At 40.1% G+C, this 20,139-nt stretch overlaps 1 protein-coding gene across 1 annotated transcript in view; it reads left to right on the top strand.

Moving 5' to 3' along the window:
- Col24a1 (collagen type XXIV alpha 1 chain) overlaps positions 1–20,139 on the top strand; it is a 274,801-nt gene that overhangs the window by 77,423 nt on the left and 177,239 nt on the right. Inside the window, exons 15-19 of the mRNA XM_042280059.2 lie at positions 2,193–2,246; positions 2,325–2,369; positions 2,611–2,664; positions 2,874–2,927; positions 7,149–7,202. Of these exons, the coding sequence (XP_042135993.1) occupies positions 2,193–2,246; positions 2,325–2,369; positions 2,611–2,664; positions 2,874–2,927; positions 7,149–7,202 (261 nt within the window). The remainder of the gene's footprint in view (positions 1–2,192; positions 2,247–2,324; positions 2,370–2,610; positions 2,665–2,873; positions 2,928–7,148; positions 7,203–20,139) is intronic.

Raw genomic sequence — 20,139 nt, forward strand, 5'->3', positions numbered from 1 at the left:
ACCCCTGGTGCTAGAGCCCAGACACCCTCAGCTAGGTTCCTATGCGTCTTCTGTCTGTTCAAGATTCTCCCAGCAGGGACTACAGTAGGTAGGGAATAGCAAAGGACCTTCAGGTTCCCTTGATGAGCTGAAACTCTCATAAAGTCATCGTGCATTGCTTTATAGAAGGCGATAATTTTTCAGGACAAGTATCTGACACATACTTTCTGGTACGCTGATGTAATGGCCCTGAACTTACTGCTCCACTTTTACCTTATACTATTCTGTTTTAGTGAGTTCTTCATAGCCTTTTTCTCGATATCTCTTGATCTTAGTGATGATTCTTTTAGAATCACAAAAAAAGTAAAATAAGATATCATGAATTCAAAATACATTCATCTCAAAGTGCTAGATTAAGCATTTGGAGACAAATTTAACTAAGACAAAATTTAAGAATTCTATATTGTTTGTGAAAAATAGCACAAAGAAAGTCTTTTTGTTTATAAAATGACTCTCCAGCATTAGATAATTTCTGAACAATTCCAAAATACAGAAATTTATTGTGTGGTTTAAGCTAATATCAGCTTTAAAGCTATGAACTTTGAATAAACTAGCCACTGTAGTGACATGAATGACTGTTTTCTATTGGCAAGTTTGAAATTGCGAGCAGTGATTGCCCTTGAATATTTATTAAGCTGGAAAGTATTACTGTTTGCTGCTAACAGTCCCATACATTTCAGGACTAAACACGTTGGGAATAATTTGTCTCTGGTGTACTTCACAGACTTTAAGACTCTTCCAAAATTGCCAGTGTCATGTTTTCCATTCTGAAATTTGTATCATGTCAATGTAGACTACTGCCCATGCAGTAAGGAAAAGTTGGGAACTAGAACTCTAGAAATTGCTGTATAAAATAAAAATATATTTTAAAGTTAATTCCTTTAGTATCCACTCCACATTTTATATTGAAACTGTTATATCACATTTATTAGGTTGAGTCTAGGGATAGGGTGGAAAATGGCACATGTGTCTGCTCTCAGCCAATGTACAGATTAAGAGACTGGGGGAGACATGTACGAAAGGATTTGGTACTGGTCATTCTATCTTCAAAGACTTGGAACATATTATGAGGAAGAATATGACTGGGGGTGGGGAGTGGACATCCTGGGTGAGTGTAGGATGCAGAGGAGGAAGAGGAAAAGGAGGAAGTGGGTAACAGAGAGGGGGATAGAGAAGTGTGGTGGGTATCTAAAAGAGAGGACAATGATGCTAGCTTGATAATTTGAATTCTAGCTTAAACTGGTGACATTTTTAGAATCTCAGAAACAAAAGTTTCGGTTGTTGCTTTGCTTTTAGAGACGTGGTTTCCCTGGATGAGAACCCTGAGAGCTAACATGCTCACTGTGAAGCCAAGGCTGGCCCCAGACTCCTGAGTGCTGAGGTTACTGGTCTCAGCCAGTACACCTACCTTTGAATTTTTGTTCTTTGTTGTTTTACAGCTATCCTCTCACTGTGTTGCTATGTTGCCCAGGCTGATCTTGAATTCTCCAATCCTCTTGCCTTATCCTTCAGAGTGGCTGGAGGTATAGGCATGGGCCAGCCATGGTCACATATACAATTTTCTGACCATTTGAGAACTGTTGACAGAGGATTGAACTAAAGTGGTTATCAGGATGGAGAATGACAAGGAAGCCAGGACAGAGTTATGAGAAGCAAATTTGGGTCTTAACACCAGAAACCTGTCCTCTCCTGCCTAGCTATTGACCATTCTGCTCTTTACTAAGCCAATCAGATGAGGTAAAACACAGACATCTTCACAGTGTACAAAAGATTATCCCACAACAGCTAATAATGAATAAAATAGAAAGTTGAGCTGGTTGATTAATATATTTGACTATTTGAGGGGAACTTAACACTAAAATATTTCTACAAGGGGTTAATCTGTCTGGAAAAAGCTGCAAATCGAATGTCGTGAACAGAATGAACATAAGAGCTCAGTGGAGGGAAGGGTCTGACTAGACCAGACTCGGGTAGAATCAGGAGGAAGGATGGGATGCCTAGAGTTTAAGAGTGGAGTATTGCTTTAAAAAAGAAGAAAAGTTGCTGGAACTGGGAAAAATGTTTCCAGTTCATTAACTTTTTTTTTTAACTGTACCATGCCTGCTTGCTAATCCTAATAAGTGCTTAATGATATCTTTCCTATCATTCCTCAGGGAAGTGTTGGTCCTGCAGGACCAACTGGACCCCCGGGAGCTCCTGGTCCAATGGTATGGCTCTATTTGCTTATTCCTATTTCTCTTTAACTTCTCCATGATGTCACAAAATATCACTTTTTGTATTTTTAGGGCCTCTCAGGAAATAGAGGAGCACCTGGAATCAAAGGTGATAAGGTGACTTCAATATTATTAACATTTTCACAGAGATAATTCCACCCCCCAGCTGGTTATTATGTTCATGTCAACAGAAATTATTAAATATTTTGGTTTTATTTATAGGGTCTAATTTGTACTATATTAGTTTTTCTAAGAAGTAGGGAAAATCATAGAGTTTTTCTTCTATAATGAATACTTGCCTTCTTGTGTATCACCATACTTATAATGCATTGTCTCTCTGTGAAATTGTGCTTCCTAGGGTGAACAAGGCATGGTAGGAGAACCAGGAGAACCCGGGTATCCTGGAGACAAGGTACCTTTCATACCACTCATTTGATAAAAATGAAGAACTAAATGCATTGATTTAAAGAAAGGAGGACTTATTGTTTCAGCCATGCATTTTGAAAGGATATGGTGTCAATATGATGTTTAATTCTAAAACACATCCATGAATATTTATAGAAGTATACAAGCAGAAAGTTTTCTTTACTATAACAATTTACCTCTAATTTCTTCTTCTAGGGCACCATTGGGTCACCAGGACCACCAGGGATAAGAGGAAAGTCAGGACCTTCAGTAGGTTTGAACCTTCACTTTGCTTTTTGTGATAAGCACAGAGTCTTGATGCTGTTAATGGTATTGGCAGGATGTATGGCATGAGGTGGATGCCTACCAGCCTCACATCTCTCTCCTCAGTCTTAGGAGATAGCGGGCCCACAGGTTTTCAGCACGACTTCCATAGACTGATTCATACCCTGTGTCAACAACAAAGCCATAAAGAAAACAAGGAAAGCTTAAGTTAAAAATAGACCTCTGAATATTTACAATGGTAATGGTCTTACCTAAGCCTTATTCTTTAGGAAGTGCTAGGCAATGTTGTAAGGATTACATATCTGATTTAATAGTCACAACAATCCTATGAAGTTGGCACTATTTATTTTATAGATGAATGATATTAAGACAGAGAGTTAATTAACTTGAATGAGGTCCCATAGTTGGTCAGTAGACACCTGAGTGAATGTAGGTAATGAGGTATGCCACAGCCCAGACTCGCAATCATGGTGCCATGCTGATTTAGAGCTTCATATTTTAAGGCTGTTTTAAGATGCTAATACTTGCCAGGCAGTGGTGACATATACCTTTAATCCCAGCACTCAGTAGGTTGATCTCTGAGTTCAAAACCAGCCTAGTCTACAGCGTGAGTTCCTGGACAGCCAAGGCTACACAAAGCAACCCTGTCTTTAAAAAGAAAAAAAATTAATGTTGTCTATAGCTATAAAAAAAAGTATCATAGATAGAAAATTGGATATAGAATTAAAGTTCACAATAAAATATTAAAATTACATTTTCCTGAGCACTTTATTAGACTCTCTCTAATTCTACCCCCTTCTCTCAGGAAGCAGGGATATGTTTCAGAATTTAGCACCTTGTGAATATTTCCCAGGAATTACTTAATCCAAAGAATACTTTTTACACTTTGTCCAATGACATGCCAATGGATGACCTATTTTTATTTTCCATTAATCTAATTAACCATGTGCCCGTCCACCCTGAAGTTGGATCTTGACAACTCAGCAGTTCCTAATAGGGCAGGAGAGTCGGTCAAGATGACAGCTAACAGATTAAAGGAGCCTGAACAAAGCAACAGGGATTTCCTGGTGTCTGAGGTGACCGGTAAAGAAGGCCAGAGCCTTTCTTTTTCTTCCTTTTTTGTATTTTGATGATTTTTAAAAATCCTTTGAAAGTCATAAGAAGTGACAGAACACAGTTACCTAAGTCAGATAACTAACAATAAATCCAATATTATTGTCACATGCTCTCCAGTTCGTATTGTAAGACCACTGAAGTCAACCTCAGGCTCACATTAGGCTAATCACTGCTAAGCTGCTCAACCTCTGATCCAGTTTATATCGTAGCACGCTTATCATAGGAGAAATGAGTAGTGAGACTAAGAGATAACGACATGAGTTTAAGTCCCAGCTCTGACATTTGACCCTCTATGACCTCGGGTATCTAATCATCACAATGCCCGATTTCTTGTGTTTGAGATGAAAGTCAGATTATATTGTGCTTATGAATACTTCTCTAGTTTGAGAGAGGGAGACTTTACTGTGCATTGCCACTCTCTCTGTAGTCTAAGCTAAGAGAAGTCTGTTTTACCTTTAACATACTAACTTAATATTTCCTTCATAAAAGAAATCACAACAAATGCTAATAACGTTTATTTCTGGTGAGGCATGAAAATGGTCTGAATGAGTTTTACTGACTCACTGTCCACGTTCCTGTAGTATTCTGATAAAATAATTTAATGTCAGTGGGGATTCCATTACCAGGGAGATGGTTGACCTTTTTTGCATTTTTACCAAACTTTGAGAAATATATGCTTTGAGCTCAAGACAGCTTAGACTCACAGCTGACTTTCACGAGCGCTGGGGATGTGGCTCGTTAAGTAAACTGTTGGCTGTGCAACATGAGGACCCAAGTTCAAGCTCAGCAGTGGTGCGTGTGTGTTTGTGATCTCAGTGGTGGGAGGCTGAGAAAGGATGGTCCTGGGGCTTGTTTGACCACCAGCCTACCCTATTCAACAAGATCCAGGTCTCAATGTTGGACCCTGTCTCAAAAGATAAGGTGGATGATGCCTCAGAATGACACCCAAGATTGACCTGTGGCTTACACACACACACACACACACACACACACACGCATGTGCTCACTCATGCACACTCGTATGAACACACACATATGATATATTAATGAGAGAACTTTTTCTTAGGTGCCTAAACTCATTTCCATCTTACTAATACCAAGATATTTGGCCTGAAAACCTTCTCCAGTAAGGATAGGAGACTCCTATTTTATGAAAATTTTTTTACACAAAATCAATGTACTGACTTCTTAAGAGAAAAACTGCCACACTTGGTGAGGCAAGTTCGTGTCTACCTAAAAGCTTTGTCTGCTGCCATGGAAGGAATGATTCCTGAGGCTGTCTTCCTCAGTCCTAGCTTGGATTTTCGGTCGTCTTAGGTTTTCCTGGTTGCTCTGATTGCTTACAAGTGGATTTGAGTTATAACATGAAAGAATATTTTCCAGATGTAAGAATGGCCTGATGTGGAAGGTGTGTGCATTCTGGAACAGGGGAGGTTTTGTTCAGCAAGTTCAGAAATCAGCGAAAGCTACCACTCTGGAAGGGTCAGGAACTCTCCTCCCCCTGAGCGAGAGAAAACAAAGACTATTGTAGCATTCTTGTTTACGTGTGTGTGTGTGTGTGTGTGTGTGTGTGTGTGTGTGGAGAGAGAGAGAGAGAGAGAGAGAGAGAGAGAGAGAGAGAGAGAGAGAGAGAGAGAGAACAACTCAGGAGTCTTTTCTTTTCGTCTACCATGTGATTTCCCCAGCATGTTGAACTCAGTCTGTAGATCAGGCTTGGTGGCAAGTGCTTTGGCCACTGGGCCATCTTGCTGCCCCCTTAACATTTTATACTGGAAGTTTCCTTATTGATAGAGATTTACTTGACACTGCACCATTCTGAAAGCTACTTGAAAATCTTCATAAAATATTTTATAAAGGAAAACTGACATCCATAGAAAGATGGTAACTTAAGTTTTATAAAACAAATAATTATTATGAAATATTAGTACAACTGCTCCCCAATTTCTTTCTTAACATTTCCTGGTCACTTAAGTCAAAGGCCTGAGGATGTGCTGTCTTTTCTTGGGTGCTTCGTTAGCGTCCTAATTGGTTTTTGCCACTAGAGGGCGCCAGTGAGACCCACCCCATCACTAAGAGAGGCGCTTGTCCCTTTTAGACTTAAGACTCCTTGTACACTGACTCAGATGGATTACAAGTTTTTTTCTGCCACTCAAAAATGAGCCTTTGCCAGAACCGTCTGAATTCTGGTGTGACAGTTGTTCTGAACCTCTCATGTCAGAGGCCTTAGCACCACGAAGGGAGCCGGTCAACATGGGAAGCTGCAGTCGTCAGGAAATGGGTCCCCTCGTGCTGTATCCTGCAACTGACGTCGTCTTAGGCTGAGTTTAATCAGATGACAAGCTCACATGGAGGCTTAGAGACAGGGGAGATTTAGAGACACCTAGCCGCAAGGGTTTCAATCCAGGTGAGTCACAATTATTTCATCAAGCAGCTTACAGTAGCAAAGAGGAGAAAAAGTTTCAGAAGTGCCCTAGAACTCTGATTATAAAATGCAAACCCTCTTCTAAAACTTCCCACTGCTGCTTTATCATTCTGTCTCTGGAGAAACATACACACACATATGTACACACACACATATATATACATGTGTATACACATACACACATACATGGTCACACATACGTGCCTGCACACACGTGTGCATGCACATAAACAGACATGCACATACACATACATGCTCACATACACACATGCATGTACATGTATGCACATATGCACACATATACGCACACATGCACATTTTCACACCTACACGTCTCTTGCCCGAGCCACCTGACTGGTGAATTTGTATAGCTAACATCAGCAGGTATGTATTGCACCACAGACATCAGATATAGGTAAGTTTCACGGTGACGGTGTGATGAGTGTGTGAAGTCTGAAGCCGGGGAAGGCGGCTGATACTCTCGGGCGTTGACAGGAAGTGACTGGAAGAGCAATCCGAAGACCTTACAAACTAAATCTCTGGAAAGTCATCACAACTTTGTCTGACATGATGAATTAAATGCTGTTCGATTGCAAAATGCCAGATTCCACTTTCAGTTATGTTTATTACATTAATATTCTTATTTTGATTTTTCCCTCCCCTTTTAGGGACAACCAGGTGACCCAGGACCCCAGGGACCATCTGGCCCTCCAGGACCAGAGGTAAATCATTGATTAAAAGCTAATACATTTGAAACAAAAAATGATGAAAATTAAATTTCTTTTACAAAAACATGCTTTTTGTGGAAAGCTTGAGACAGGTTCTTTCTGAAGTTTACCTATGAAGAGCAGTTTAGACTACATTTACCCCATTAGGGATCCTAAGGAAACAGGAAATTGAATATGAATTGAAGTTCATATTCAAAAAAGTTCACAGGGCCAGAACACTGAATCCTTTTCAGAATGACAATGGGAATTTAATCTAAATTGATGTTTCCTATGTGCTTAGCCAGAAGGTACATGTGTATAATGTTTTCCAGACCATTGGCTTGTGACTGGGACCCTCACAGAGGGTCAGGTGTAGCTCATCCACTAGTGTGTATCACATGTCTTAGGATTTGGGAACATTCTGTATTCCAGGATTTTTATTAGAGATGCAAACTCTGGACTCTCTGCATCTTTATTCTGATGAAATCCCAGCCGATTTGTCTTTTGTGCATAGCTGGTCAATGATACAGAATTAAGAATTGTAAACAAAATTGGAGTCGTAAACTCCACAGAATTAGTAATATGAAATGCTTCCAATTCTTGCTAAATGCATGTATAATTTGGACTTCATATCTAGAATAAGTGCAATTAGGCTTATAGTAGACATATCAAGTTTGTTTGTATATTCCTTAAAATGTTGAGTTTGGCTTCAAGCTTGGTATGGAACTACTCTCTTTCTTGAAAGCCTTCGTAGACCAGAAGCTCTGGGGGTAAAATGTTCTTGAATCATATCATAAATTGCAGACACTGTGTGAGATAAAGCTTCCACATTTTCTCTTAGCTTCATAAATACACCCCAAGTCTAACTCAGAGTCACAGATGCAGCACAATGCCAAGAAAATAAGTTGACTTCTTATTAAGTAAACCAGAGTACTATCAACTCCCTAGTGGCGGAGCCCTAGGTAGCTTCCAGGACAGGACTGTACGATGGCTTCTCCCTCTGTGCAGACTACAGGTCTTAGCCCACAGCGACTCTTCGGGGGTTGGTAATTTCGTTGGTTAACTGATATTATTTTTTTCTAATTTACAACACATTCATTAATAACAGATCCAAATCAAACATCACATTACACCTGGTTTGGTTGAGAAGGAAGTAGTGGAGTGTGAAACGAAGCTGCATATTGGTGCTGTCCTGAGAAGGACATTGTTTTGAGTGAGCAATTAAAGCTGGAGGTTAATAAAAGTTTGTTATTTATATGATCCTCTCCTCTTTTATTCTATCAAGTTTAGTGGAAGCTTTTCTGGAACAAATAGGATTTGCCTGACTTCTTTCACCCAGGATGCAGAATCTAATTTCAATGTAATTATTTTAAATGAGTGTTGTTCTTAGCCCACCTGCAATTGCTGTGACTGAAGTTACAAGAGCATCTGCCTTGGGGAGGGCTGTTCTGACTCTTGGACCACTGTTGTTTTAATGATCTTCTGTTGCATAAAGTCTTTCCCTACTACCTCATCATCCAAAGATGTTCATTTTTCCTGTTTCTTTGAAATTTTGTCATTTTTCATCAACAGTTAAAACATTGTTCTCATTATCTTTAATTCCACATTGCTTATAAAAGGTCCTGACAGCTAACTGCTCTGTTCTTCTTCATCACCTGCTTTATTTTCCAGAGATGTTAGCAGTAGTTTCTCAAGGATTAGTACAAGGTCATTTGAGGCAATTTAACGATTACAGTGTCTTCTAGCTCATAAACACGTGTTACATATGGGCCTGGATATGAGGTGCTGTCTGGTAGCAGATGTGCTGGTCCTCTGGCTCTTACGCGCCCCCCCCCCACCTTCTGCCTTGCTCCCTGAGCCTTAGGTATACAGGTTGTGTTGTTAGATGCATCAATCAGTGATGGGCACCCAACAGTCTGTTGTTCTCTGCCTTTTGACTAGTTGTGGGTTTCTGTGATGGTTTCCTCTGCCAGAAAAAGAAGCTTCTCTGATGAGGGGTGAGAGCTGCACCTATCTATGAATACAAAGATGGGTATTCAGAATGCAGTTGGGACTTATACTCATTCTTCTGAACTTTAGACTTTTTTTAATAATTGATTCCTTATGGGTTTCACACCATGTACCCTAATCCCATTCATCTCCCTGTCCCTTCATATGTGCCCTCTGCTCTTGAAACCTCCCCTCCAAAAAAATAAAGTTTTGTTTGTTTAAAACAAACAAAAAAACTAACATAAAAAAGCAAAAAAAAAAAATCCACCAATGTCCTAGTGTGGGAGCTGTAGTGTGACGCAGTGAGTCATACAGTATCCTCTTTAGTCCATACATCTTTACTTGTAAGTGTTCATTGCAATGAGTCATTAGTCTGGTTCGAGGCCTCTGGCTTCTGCTACACTGGGCCCTCTCTGGGACTCCTCCTGGTTATCCTGTTGTTGCCTTGTGTCACAGAGATCCTGCAGCTTTGGGTCTGCAGGCCCGGCCCCTTCAGGTTTCAGCATGAATTTTAGACTCTTTAATGTAACCAGAGGTTCAAGAATTTAAAGAATTTAATAGCAGATTAAAGCTAAAATGATTTTATTTTAATAATAGATGAATTTTCTCAAGTAAAAGTTCTTAGTTGTTAAGTTTATGTTTATCCCATAGGCTTCAAGTAAGAAAATGGACTTCTGGGACTTGAGCTTTGTGAGATGTGTGCATGACAAGAGAGTAGATGGTTATAAAGGGGGCTTACAGGGAGACTAATTAATCCCTCTAATTACCTAGAAGGATAAATGTGCTAGAGCCAAGTGTTAACAGTGAGATTGAGTGGCCTCATTTGTGAAAGGTAAGGATGATTTCAATAGAAACACAGGAATATAATTTACAACATTTGAGCCACACAGTTCAGCTCAGTTAACTCTTGAGAGAGCTATAACATAGTTTTTATATATTTGCTTGACTAGTTGAGTAAAATGTGGATTATTCTAAAATAGAGACTAAAAGCAGAAGAAGAAAAAGAATTTCAAACAAAGATTTCTAAGCAAGAAAATGGAATTCTGGGGCTTGATCATTATTTTGAGATCATGTTTTGAGTGCCAGGATTAGATGTGGTGGAAGGGCCATATGAGTGCAATTGCCTATGCGGCCAGAAGAGGGCGATGGAACTCTTGGAGTTGGAATTAAAAAGGGTTGTGAGCGCCCCACCATGGGTGCAGGGAATCCCACTCAAGTGCCCTGGAAGAACATCAACAGTTCTTCATTCCCGAGCTATCTCTCCAGCCCCTGGTTTATGCTTTTAGGAGGTCACTTTGGGATGCTGTGTGTATGTCAGAGAAGGAGGAAAAAGCTCTGAGAAGAGAGAGATGATTTAATGTCCGTCAGCACAGCTTGATGGCACAGCACTAGGGGTCTGGACTAGACAGAGCACTTGTTCAGTCCAGTGGAAATTTAAGTTTTGACAATGAAATGGTGCCAGCTGCAGAACTGTGACTTTCTTTCAACCACTCTGGACATCACCATCACATAAAGAACTTGGAAAGAAATCTAGATTCTTAGGGCCAGCCCCCACAGAACTGAGTTGGGTTCACTTAGGGTATCCCATGGGTGATTCACAGCAACAATAACCACATTTATGTGGTATATATACACAATGGAATTTTATTAAGCCATAAAATGAAATCATGACATTTGTAGGAAAATGGATGGCAATGGAAATTATTATCTTATGTGAACTACCCCAGATCTTGAGAGACAAATAACACATTTTCTCTCATATGCAAATCCTAGATCTTTATTTTTATGTGTGTGAGTGTGTGAGGGATAGAACAGAGAACTAGAGTCTAGACAACAGTAAGAGAGAACTCTTAAGTGAAGGTTGAGGGGAAAGAAGAAGAGATGAAGAGAATATTAGGATAAATGTAATATGAGAGCAGGGTGGAGGCTGTGGAGGGAGGCAGGGGCTAAGGGCAGTGTGGACAGATGAGCAAGAACCAAGTGTGGATGGAAATCGTACAGTGAAACTCACGATCCCGAGCGCTGATTTAAAAAGTAAAAACTATGATGAAAACAAACACTTTTAATCTTCCTGCTCTTTATCACTGAAGTACCATTGTTTCAACAGAATGCAACTCCTCATGCCAACCCAGGAAGATATCAGGCTTTGGGGAGCGGCAGAGGATTCTTCCATTCTCTGGCTGGAAATCGTCTGCTCTGTGGTTCAGTAACCTTGTAAAATTATTGCTGCCACTCAGTGCAGCCGAGCGTGGCACAGGGACAGCATTCGAGCGTGTTTATAAAATAAAGTAACGAAAGAAAGCCACTAATAAGCTCTGCTATGGAAGTCTTCCAGTTACCATTTAATCGGAGAAGAGCTGGAACAGGCCGGGAGAGAATAAACAGCTCTGGGAGGGCAGGGTGAATTTGACCGAAAGGCAGAAATTTTATAGTAGCAAGAGGCTGTCACGGATTCTCAGCTAGGACTGAGAGAAAACAAACACGTTTGGCTGGATACCTCAGTTGACTCTACATTTGGGGAAGTATTAGTTTTTATTTACCTTTCTAAGATTTTAGGTTTCATTTACTATGTATGTGCGTGCCGCTGACTGTGAGTGCCCTCGGGTACCAACAGAAAGTGTCAGATCCCCTGGAGCTGGAGTTACAGGTGGTTGTGAGTTGGCCAGGTTGGTGCTGGAACCAAACTCACGTCCTCTGGAAGAGTATCAAGCCCTCTAAAGCCCTCTCCTCAGTCCCTAGGTTTTATTATTTTAAACTTTTTTGAAATTTTCATATCTGTATACTCTCCTCCCTTCCAACTCTTCTCCCACTCCCACAAAACATATCTCCTGTCTGCCTCCCAACTTCGTTCTCTCTCTCTCTCTCTCTCTCTCTCTCTCTCTCTCTCTCTCTCTCTCTCTCTCTCTCTCTCTCTCTCTCTCTCTCTCCTCTATGTGTGTGGAGTCATTCACTTGGGCACCTTCCCCCAAAGAAAAGTGACTTTGTCCCTTCAGCAGCCATCAACTGCCACTGGCCTTCCAGCTATCGTGGGGGTAAAGGGCCCCTCCTTCCTCAATGCTGGAACTTCCAACCCTCTTGACCTTGTGCAGAGCCACAGCCACTGGGAGCTCATGCATGTAACAGACATGTCATGGCAGAGCTCATGCATGTAACAGACATGTCATGGCAGAGGCCAGCCTTTCCTAGCTCAACTCTATACAGCTATCAGGAAAAACAAAGTTGACTTGAGTTAGTGCAGTGAACTGTGCTATTCTTACACCGTTACCCACATACAGGTTCCATGTTTGAAATAACATGAACCTTGTGGCATGTTTTAATGGCTAACAGTCCCATAGTTTCTCATCTTCAATATTTTCCTGTGTACACTTGAATTATTTTTCCCATGTAAAGTTTAGCATCAGTCTTATCTAGCTTCATTAAAAATACCATCATTGTTTTTACTGGCTACAGTTTACACTGATAGATTAAAAGAGCATTGATAAAATTATGCAAGTGAGTCATCCTCTCTAAGAACAATGCCTGTCTTTCATTTGCTCAAATCTTCTTTTCTATTTTTTGAGGGATATTTACAGTTTTTCCACATGGTAGTTTTGCACAATTCTTTTTAAATATGTTCCAATTTTAAGATTTTTTAAGATTTACTTTTTACTTTTTAAATTTTTCTTATTTATTATTATTATTATTATTATTATTATTATTAACTTTGGTTCTTGGAGACAGGGTTTCTCTATGTAGCCCTGGCTAAACTGGAACTCACTCTGTAGACCAGGCTGGCCTCACACTCAGAGATCCACCTGCCTCTGCCTCCGAGTGCTGGGATTAAGGTGTGCACCACCACCACCTGGCTGTATTTTATATTTTCATTTCTCTACCTTTATATTCACTGGTAGACTTTTGCATGTGCACATAAAGATCATTAATTTCCCAGTGTTATTTTAAATTTTGATACCTTACTATTTCTTCCGAGTTAGAATTACCACATCTTCCTAGGGCTTTGCCACTGTGCCATTGTGTAATTTGCAAACCCACACTATTTGAGTTCTTGCCAATCTTACACCCTGACTCAAGTCTCACGGTGAATGGCTTCATAATGACACTAATACAGTGTCAGAGTGGAAATGCGGTACAACTTTGCCTGGCCCCTAAGCTCCCTAGAAATGGAGTGATTTCTCCTGATGTAAATTCAGGGATCAGGATTAAAGTATGTATATATTTGACTACATTAAAAAAAACTATCAATTCCTATTTATTTAATTGGAAATGATCATCACATTTGATTAAATTAACATGCACATTATATGCATATTATGCAGGTTATATCACTCAATGCTGTACATCTTAAGAGTTTAGACAAATTCATAATGGCACATCTCCATCATTGTAGTTTCATGAATAGTGTCATTGTCCTAAACCTCATCTGTAGTCTTCCTATTCATGTTGAAAACCATAGCAACTGGTTATCTTCATATATTCTCCATTGTTTGGGCAGTATGTCATATGGGGTTGGAATTATAATAGAGAGCATTTTGGATAGGCTTCTTCCCACTGTAATATACACTTGAGGTTATATTGCATTGTGATAAGGCTGTCATTCTGTTTTAACTGAACTTGATCCTGTTTTCCTTTTGACCATTGGTTGTTCACTTTTTTAATATTTAATATTTATATGACAAGAAAATAATACTTTTGTCAGATGTAAATTTTAGTCTATAAAAGCTTGCCTTTCCTTTTTGTATATTTACATTTGCTGTATCTTTACTTATGTAGAGTCTACTTGATCTGCCTAAATTCAAAAGAGGGATTACCCCCTTGGCGATCCAGTTGTCCATGGCAGCACAATTGTTCTCCTCTCCATCCACCATGGCCATCTTATGCTTTCTCATCCTCAGCTAGTCTAGGCATATTACTGGTGGTCTAAGCTAAATTTTCATAACTAAAGGACACATCCCAAGAGGCCCCCAAATTTTCACATGTTATTTCAATTTTTTCATTTTTCCTTCCTGCTCTATTGTGTAAAAGCCATCTCCTTGCTTATGTTTCTCAGGGTCTGTTAGGCATGCTTGGAGAATGACTTTTCTTTGTTTGCTCATATATGGCCACAAGAAGTTCAAAGAGCCCCAGGGGCAGCCATAACTTTACATTTTCCAGGAATTTGTGGTGGTTCTTGTTAAGAGAGACACTTTGGATGCCAGGACCTCATACCCTGTAGGGTCTAGGATTGTGTGACATGAAACATGAATCAGTGTATCATTGAGAATTACGGTAAATAGAACCACACCTCCTCCAACTTCTTGGTCTCCTTATATCTTCACTATTTGAGGCAAAGTGCCTTGTAGAGGGTTTTTCATGAGTACACCATGTGTCACTTTAGTTAAACCTTTAAAAGGCTGCTTCAGTGTCCAATGCGGAAGGCTGCCTCTATGTTTCAAGACAGCTTAAGGTCAGAAGATTGTATCCTGGGTCCACTCTCCTACCATGTGAAGAAGGCTCTGATTCAGAGGCTGGATCTGTGGAATTAGATACTATGGATTATGCATTCTATATAGCAGAGAAGAAGCTCCAAATGCAGTAGAAGCAAATGGTGCCCGTTGTCTGTGAAGACACTGATAACACTGGGATTGCAAGGGACTGAGTGTAATACACTTGTCACTAAGTGGCTAGTTGGCTTCGGGGGGGGGGGATGGTGCTGTATTGGTAAATGTGTTTGTCTCTACTGCTGGCAATTTGGACTAACATCATCATCAGTAACTGTTATCCAGCTTGGCAAAGGGAGGTCCATCTTTCAGACCAACGTATAGCCCATGTCTTTCTTACCTTGTCTGTTTTCCTCAGACGCTACCCAATCTAGTCTGAAGGTTGCCAGTGACAAAAGGCTAGCCAGTGTCAGTTAGATGAGACATTGAGTGCACTTGATTCTTAGTTGGTCTTTGACCTGTACTTCCTAGTGGGCCTTAGTATGTGATATAAAATCCTTTGCCCTTAGTGTACTGACCTACATATCCCTTCTATGACTGTAGCTATTTCCTCTTTTCTTCTCTTCTATGTCTCTTCTGCCTGGGACCTTTGAGCTCTCCATCCCACCTGAGGTCATGTCTCTCCAGGAAGAGAATGACCTGCTGACCTGCTCACAGATCTAACTGTTAAGCAATTCTTTCCTCCCTGCTGTAACTTGGGATGCCCACAGTTGTGTCATGAAGTTGCTGTTCATCTCCAGCTGATACCCACTGAAGCTGACCCACAGCAGATCATGCTCAGCCTTTTTTCCTGCTCCGTCTGGGTACATAAGTCCCGCCTTTCCATCACAACATGTACTGTCTTGTGTAAAAGAAATCTGATGCATCTCTGAGAACTAACCAGGAAGACTGGGCTATCTCCACATGCAGTTTTCTTGTGCCCCCTTGGACCTGTTTGTATTCAATTGTGGTTATAGAATTTTCTATCTCAATTTGTGACCTGGCAGTTCCCACTGAATTCAGGAAATACTGGCAAGTTTTGGGTGTAGATTCAGTTGATATTTCAAGGGTCAAGCACTCTTGCTCTACCAAGACCTACTGACACCAAGAGTTATTTCCCAACAATCTTATTATTTTCAGCTGTGGATTACATGGCTTCACTCTTGACTCCTGAGGGTAGCATGCTTCTCTTGCTGAAGATTGTCGTGAGCTGTATTGCCTCTGTCTGCATCGTCCACTTTTCTAATGCTGCAGGGTCTTCAGGAATGCTGCATTGACGGCAGAGCTGCATGGGGTTCCCCTTGAACTAGCAACCTTCAGAGTACTCAGTATATGGAAAACAGTGGCTCTCCTACATATAGATGTCTTTGATCTCAGAGTTCAAAGTGGCCAATCCTTCCTTTTGGTGACACAATGTATAATATTGTGCTTAATTTGTCCTATAGGAGACAGTCCAGTACATTCATAGTCACTGGACTCACAAGACCTCAGAGAATTGGCCATCCCTTGAAACTTACTGAAGTTTATTCTCGCTATCTGGAGTATTCTTCATTCAGTATGATGTTACATGTTTAGTGGGTTGGGGTGTTGTTATGTAGCATATTCTAATAGTGCAGACCCCTTCAGACAGTATTATTATAGCAGAAGTCTAGGAACACAGGAAAGGTATAAGTGACTATTATCTAACCCACATGAACACAAACTTTTCATTTTCTGTTATAATTATAAAGGAAAAGAATACATTTGCTAAATCAGTAACTACACAGCAAAGATGGGAAGTCTTAGTAATCTGTTGTCACAATGACACTACATCTGACCCAGCAGCTGCAACTGAGGCTGTGGTAGACTCCTGTCAGTCCCTGGTGAAATAAACAATGTTCTAATAGCAACCTCCATCCCTGTATCTTTTAGGTCTTTGATGACAATGTTGATCTCTGATGTCCTCCTCATCCTTATCCAACACATGTATACATGCATGTGTGGATACATACACACCAAATATAAATATATATGACTAAAAAGTATGAAAATGTGTGTGATTGACTGCTTCTCAAAACTCAGAGTTCCACCAGACTCCTGTCTTTTAGCCTTCTCTTTAGATAATCTAATATGTTGTTCATTTCCAATAGATCTTTTAGGAACAATCACTAAAAATCAAATGCTGAGGTTAATTAAATTATGTCCTATCTTCAAGTAGTTTATGTTTTAGAAATTAGTGGTCAATATACCAAAAGTTTACTTGCATTGTATTTAATATTTGATAAAATGAAAATTAAATAGTGAAGCATTCCTTGAGAGACTAGGAAGATGCTAGTCTTTAGAGAAAATTATAGTTTGGGTAAAAATATATATATATTTCTTTCCTGGGCCTCCCGATCTCTCCTTTCTATCTCTGTTCCCTCTTGGGCATGGATTCTTAGCCTCCCAATCTCTCTCTTTCCCTCTATCTCTGTTCTCTCTTGGGCATGGATTCTTAGCCTCCCAATCTCTCTATCTCTATCTCTGTTCTCTCTTGGGCATGGTTTCTTAGCCATCTCAAACAACCACCATGCTCTTTTCCTTTGTATAATTTGCCTTTCAGTTACAGCCTGCTTTTAGTGAAGGACCAGATAAAGAGGTTTCATTCTGTGCAGTAAGTGATTTATATTTAAAAGTGATGTATTTCCCTCTCAAAGACATCTCCATTTCAACTTGGAATGGACACCTGAAACTAAGATAACAAAAAGTCTCTGATAATCCCATCCCCAGTGTCACATATTGAGGAAGGGAAAGTCCATGGATGACTGGAAAATTCAATAGTCCTGAAGTTAATCATATCATGAGACCAGGTATCTGCTCAAGTACTGGCCAACAGTTCTTACTAGTTCCTTCCAGACAGGAAGCTCCAAGTCCTAGGTGTAGTTGATGAAAGCCAAGTGTTCGGAAGCCGTCATGAGTGTTGGTATTTGCCTTCAGCATTCATGGGAACTGCCCCTTGATAAAGGTTATCTGGATAAAAATCCCCTTAAAATGCTCAAAACATATCTGTTCTTAATGTTTGACTTAGTTCCTTCAAGTTATGAAATCACTGTAATAATGACATGGAGATCTGTGCATTTCTGTTCCTCATAGAGTAGTATTACAGGTATGCTTTTAATAGAAATATATAAGTGATATTCAGGAAATTTTGCAGTTTCTCTAGGCATAGTAGCACCAGTCTTGAGCACAGCTTGCACATAGGCTCTAAGATGGTAGCAGGAGAGTGAGAGTGTTTGTTGATTCAGCTGTTAAGTCCCCTGGGCTGTTGCTCTTGCCAAGTATTTGAGTTTGTGATGCCGGTTTTAGTAAGTGGGGCCAGCTACTTATCACAAAAGTGAGTCAAGACTACTAACCAAGGAACAGGGCCAAGTAGAGGGTCCTCTTTGTCCAACCGGGTGGTCTTCATTTGAAACCAAGAATAGTTTGGCAAGTCTGTTCATATCAAATAGAGACATTCTATTGCATGTTCATTTCACCATTTCAATAGACTCAACTAGAATAAGCCAGCACCAGCCTGTGGCTCCTATGTTAGTGATTATATCCATGTAATGGATTCCTTTCACTTAATTCCTTGATATCTTTGATGATTTGGATTTGATTAAGAATTTTTTCTTTAGTTGTCATTTTAAAAATGGTGCTAATAGAGACTAGGGAAATATCTCAGTGGTTAGGAATGCATGCTGCTCTTTCAGGGGATTTGTGTTCTGTTTCCAGGATCTACAAACAGCAGTTTACAACCAACTTCCTGTAATTCCAGTTCCAAAGTATCCGATGCCCTCTTCCATCTTTTGTGTGCACTGCACTCACATCCTCATACCAATAGTGTGTGTGTGCATGTGTGCACACGTGCACACACACACACACAATTAAAGTGGTATTAAAAGAGTACATGCATGAACTATGAACCAAAGGCTGAGGGGCCCCCAGCTGGATCAGGCCCTCTGAATAGGTGAGACAGTTGATTGGCTTGATCAGTTTGGGAGGCAACTAGGCAGTGGGACCAAGTCCTGTGCTCATTACATGAGTCAGCTGTTTGAAACCTGGAGCTTATGCAGGGACACTTGACTCAGTCTGGGAGGAAGGGACTGGACCTGCCTAGACTGAGTCTACCAGGTTGATCGCAGTCCTCGGGGGAGAATTTGCCCTGGAGGAGGTGGGAATGAGGGGTAGGCTTGGGGTAAGGGGAGGGGGTGGGAGCGGGGAGAATAGGGGAACCCGTGGCTGATATGTAGAACTGAATGGTATTGTAAAATAAAAAAAGAAAAGAAAAAAGAAAAAAAAGAGTACACGCAATTAAATCAACAAATGAAAATATATTTATTGAGTTTCTACTATGCCCTTAGCTATACCCAATGAATATTGCAGCATATATATTTTAATATATCACCCATACTTTGAAAAAGATGCATATTCTGGTTGGGAAAAGTACAATATACACAGGAGTGGAAGATTCATGTGAGAAATAAATGAGTGGTTGTTTTGTTGGAGGAATAAAGTTAGTTGAGGTACAACTATCTCCCTTATGAGCACACATCGTACCGGATTGGAGAAACATACTCTTGATCATGATATAGCATGTCTGGTACTAAATAGCCATTGGGGTGGCTATTCTTGGCTGGCGATGGCTATTAGTTGTCAATGATAATTCCACATCTGGAATTAACTAATGCCCAAGTGGCTAGGCATACCTATAAGGGATTTTAATTAATTAAATCATTTGAAGTGAGAAGACCCACTTTTAATCCAGGTCTTTTGAGGTAAGAAGATCCACCTTTAACCTGGGCCACACTTTTGGTGGTAGCCTAAATAAAGAACATGGAAGAAGGAAGCTTGCTTTCTCTTCGCCTGCTTGCTTTCGCTCTTGCTAGTGTGTCCATTCATTTACTATCATTAGAGCCTACTTCATCAGGATTCCAGCATATACTGAAGATGACATCCAACCTCATGGACTGAACAACTAGTGGATTCTTGGACCTTCCATTAGTAAACAGCCGTTGTTAGACTACAGTCTGTAAGCCATTCTAACAAATTATATGTGTGTGTGTGTGTGTGTGTGTACATATATGTGTGTGTGTGTGTATACATATATATATTTGTGTGTGTATACATATATATGTGTGTGTGTATGTGTATACATATATATTTGTGTGTGTGTGTGTGTGTGTGTGTGTGTGTGTGTGTGTGTGTGTGTGTGTTCTTTTAAAGCAGTTCTCAACTTTCCTAATGCTGAGACCCTTTAATATAGTTCCTCATGTTTTGGTGACTCCAACCATAAAATTATTTATGTTGCAACTTCATAACTGTAATTTTGCTACTGTTATGAATTGTAATGTAAATATCTGATATGTAGGATATCTGATATGCAACCCCTGTGAAAGGGTTATTTAACTCCCAAAGGGGTCACGACCCACAGGTTGAGAACTGCTGCTCTACAGGACTCTGACTAGCACACCATATTAACAAAGGTCTGTAAGACTTAAACACACTACCAA

Source organism: Peromyscus maniculatus, chromosome 6 (genome assembly GCF_049852395.1).
Source record: "Peromyscus maniculatus bairdii isolate BWxNUB_F1_BW_parent chromosome 6, HU_Pman_BW_mat_3.1, whole genome shotgun sequence".
In the NCBI taxonomy this organism is placed as follows: Eukaryota; Metazoa; Chordata; class Mammalia; order Rodentia; family Cricetidae; genus Peromyscus; species Peromyscus maniculatus.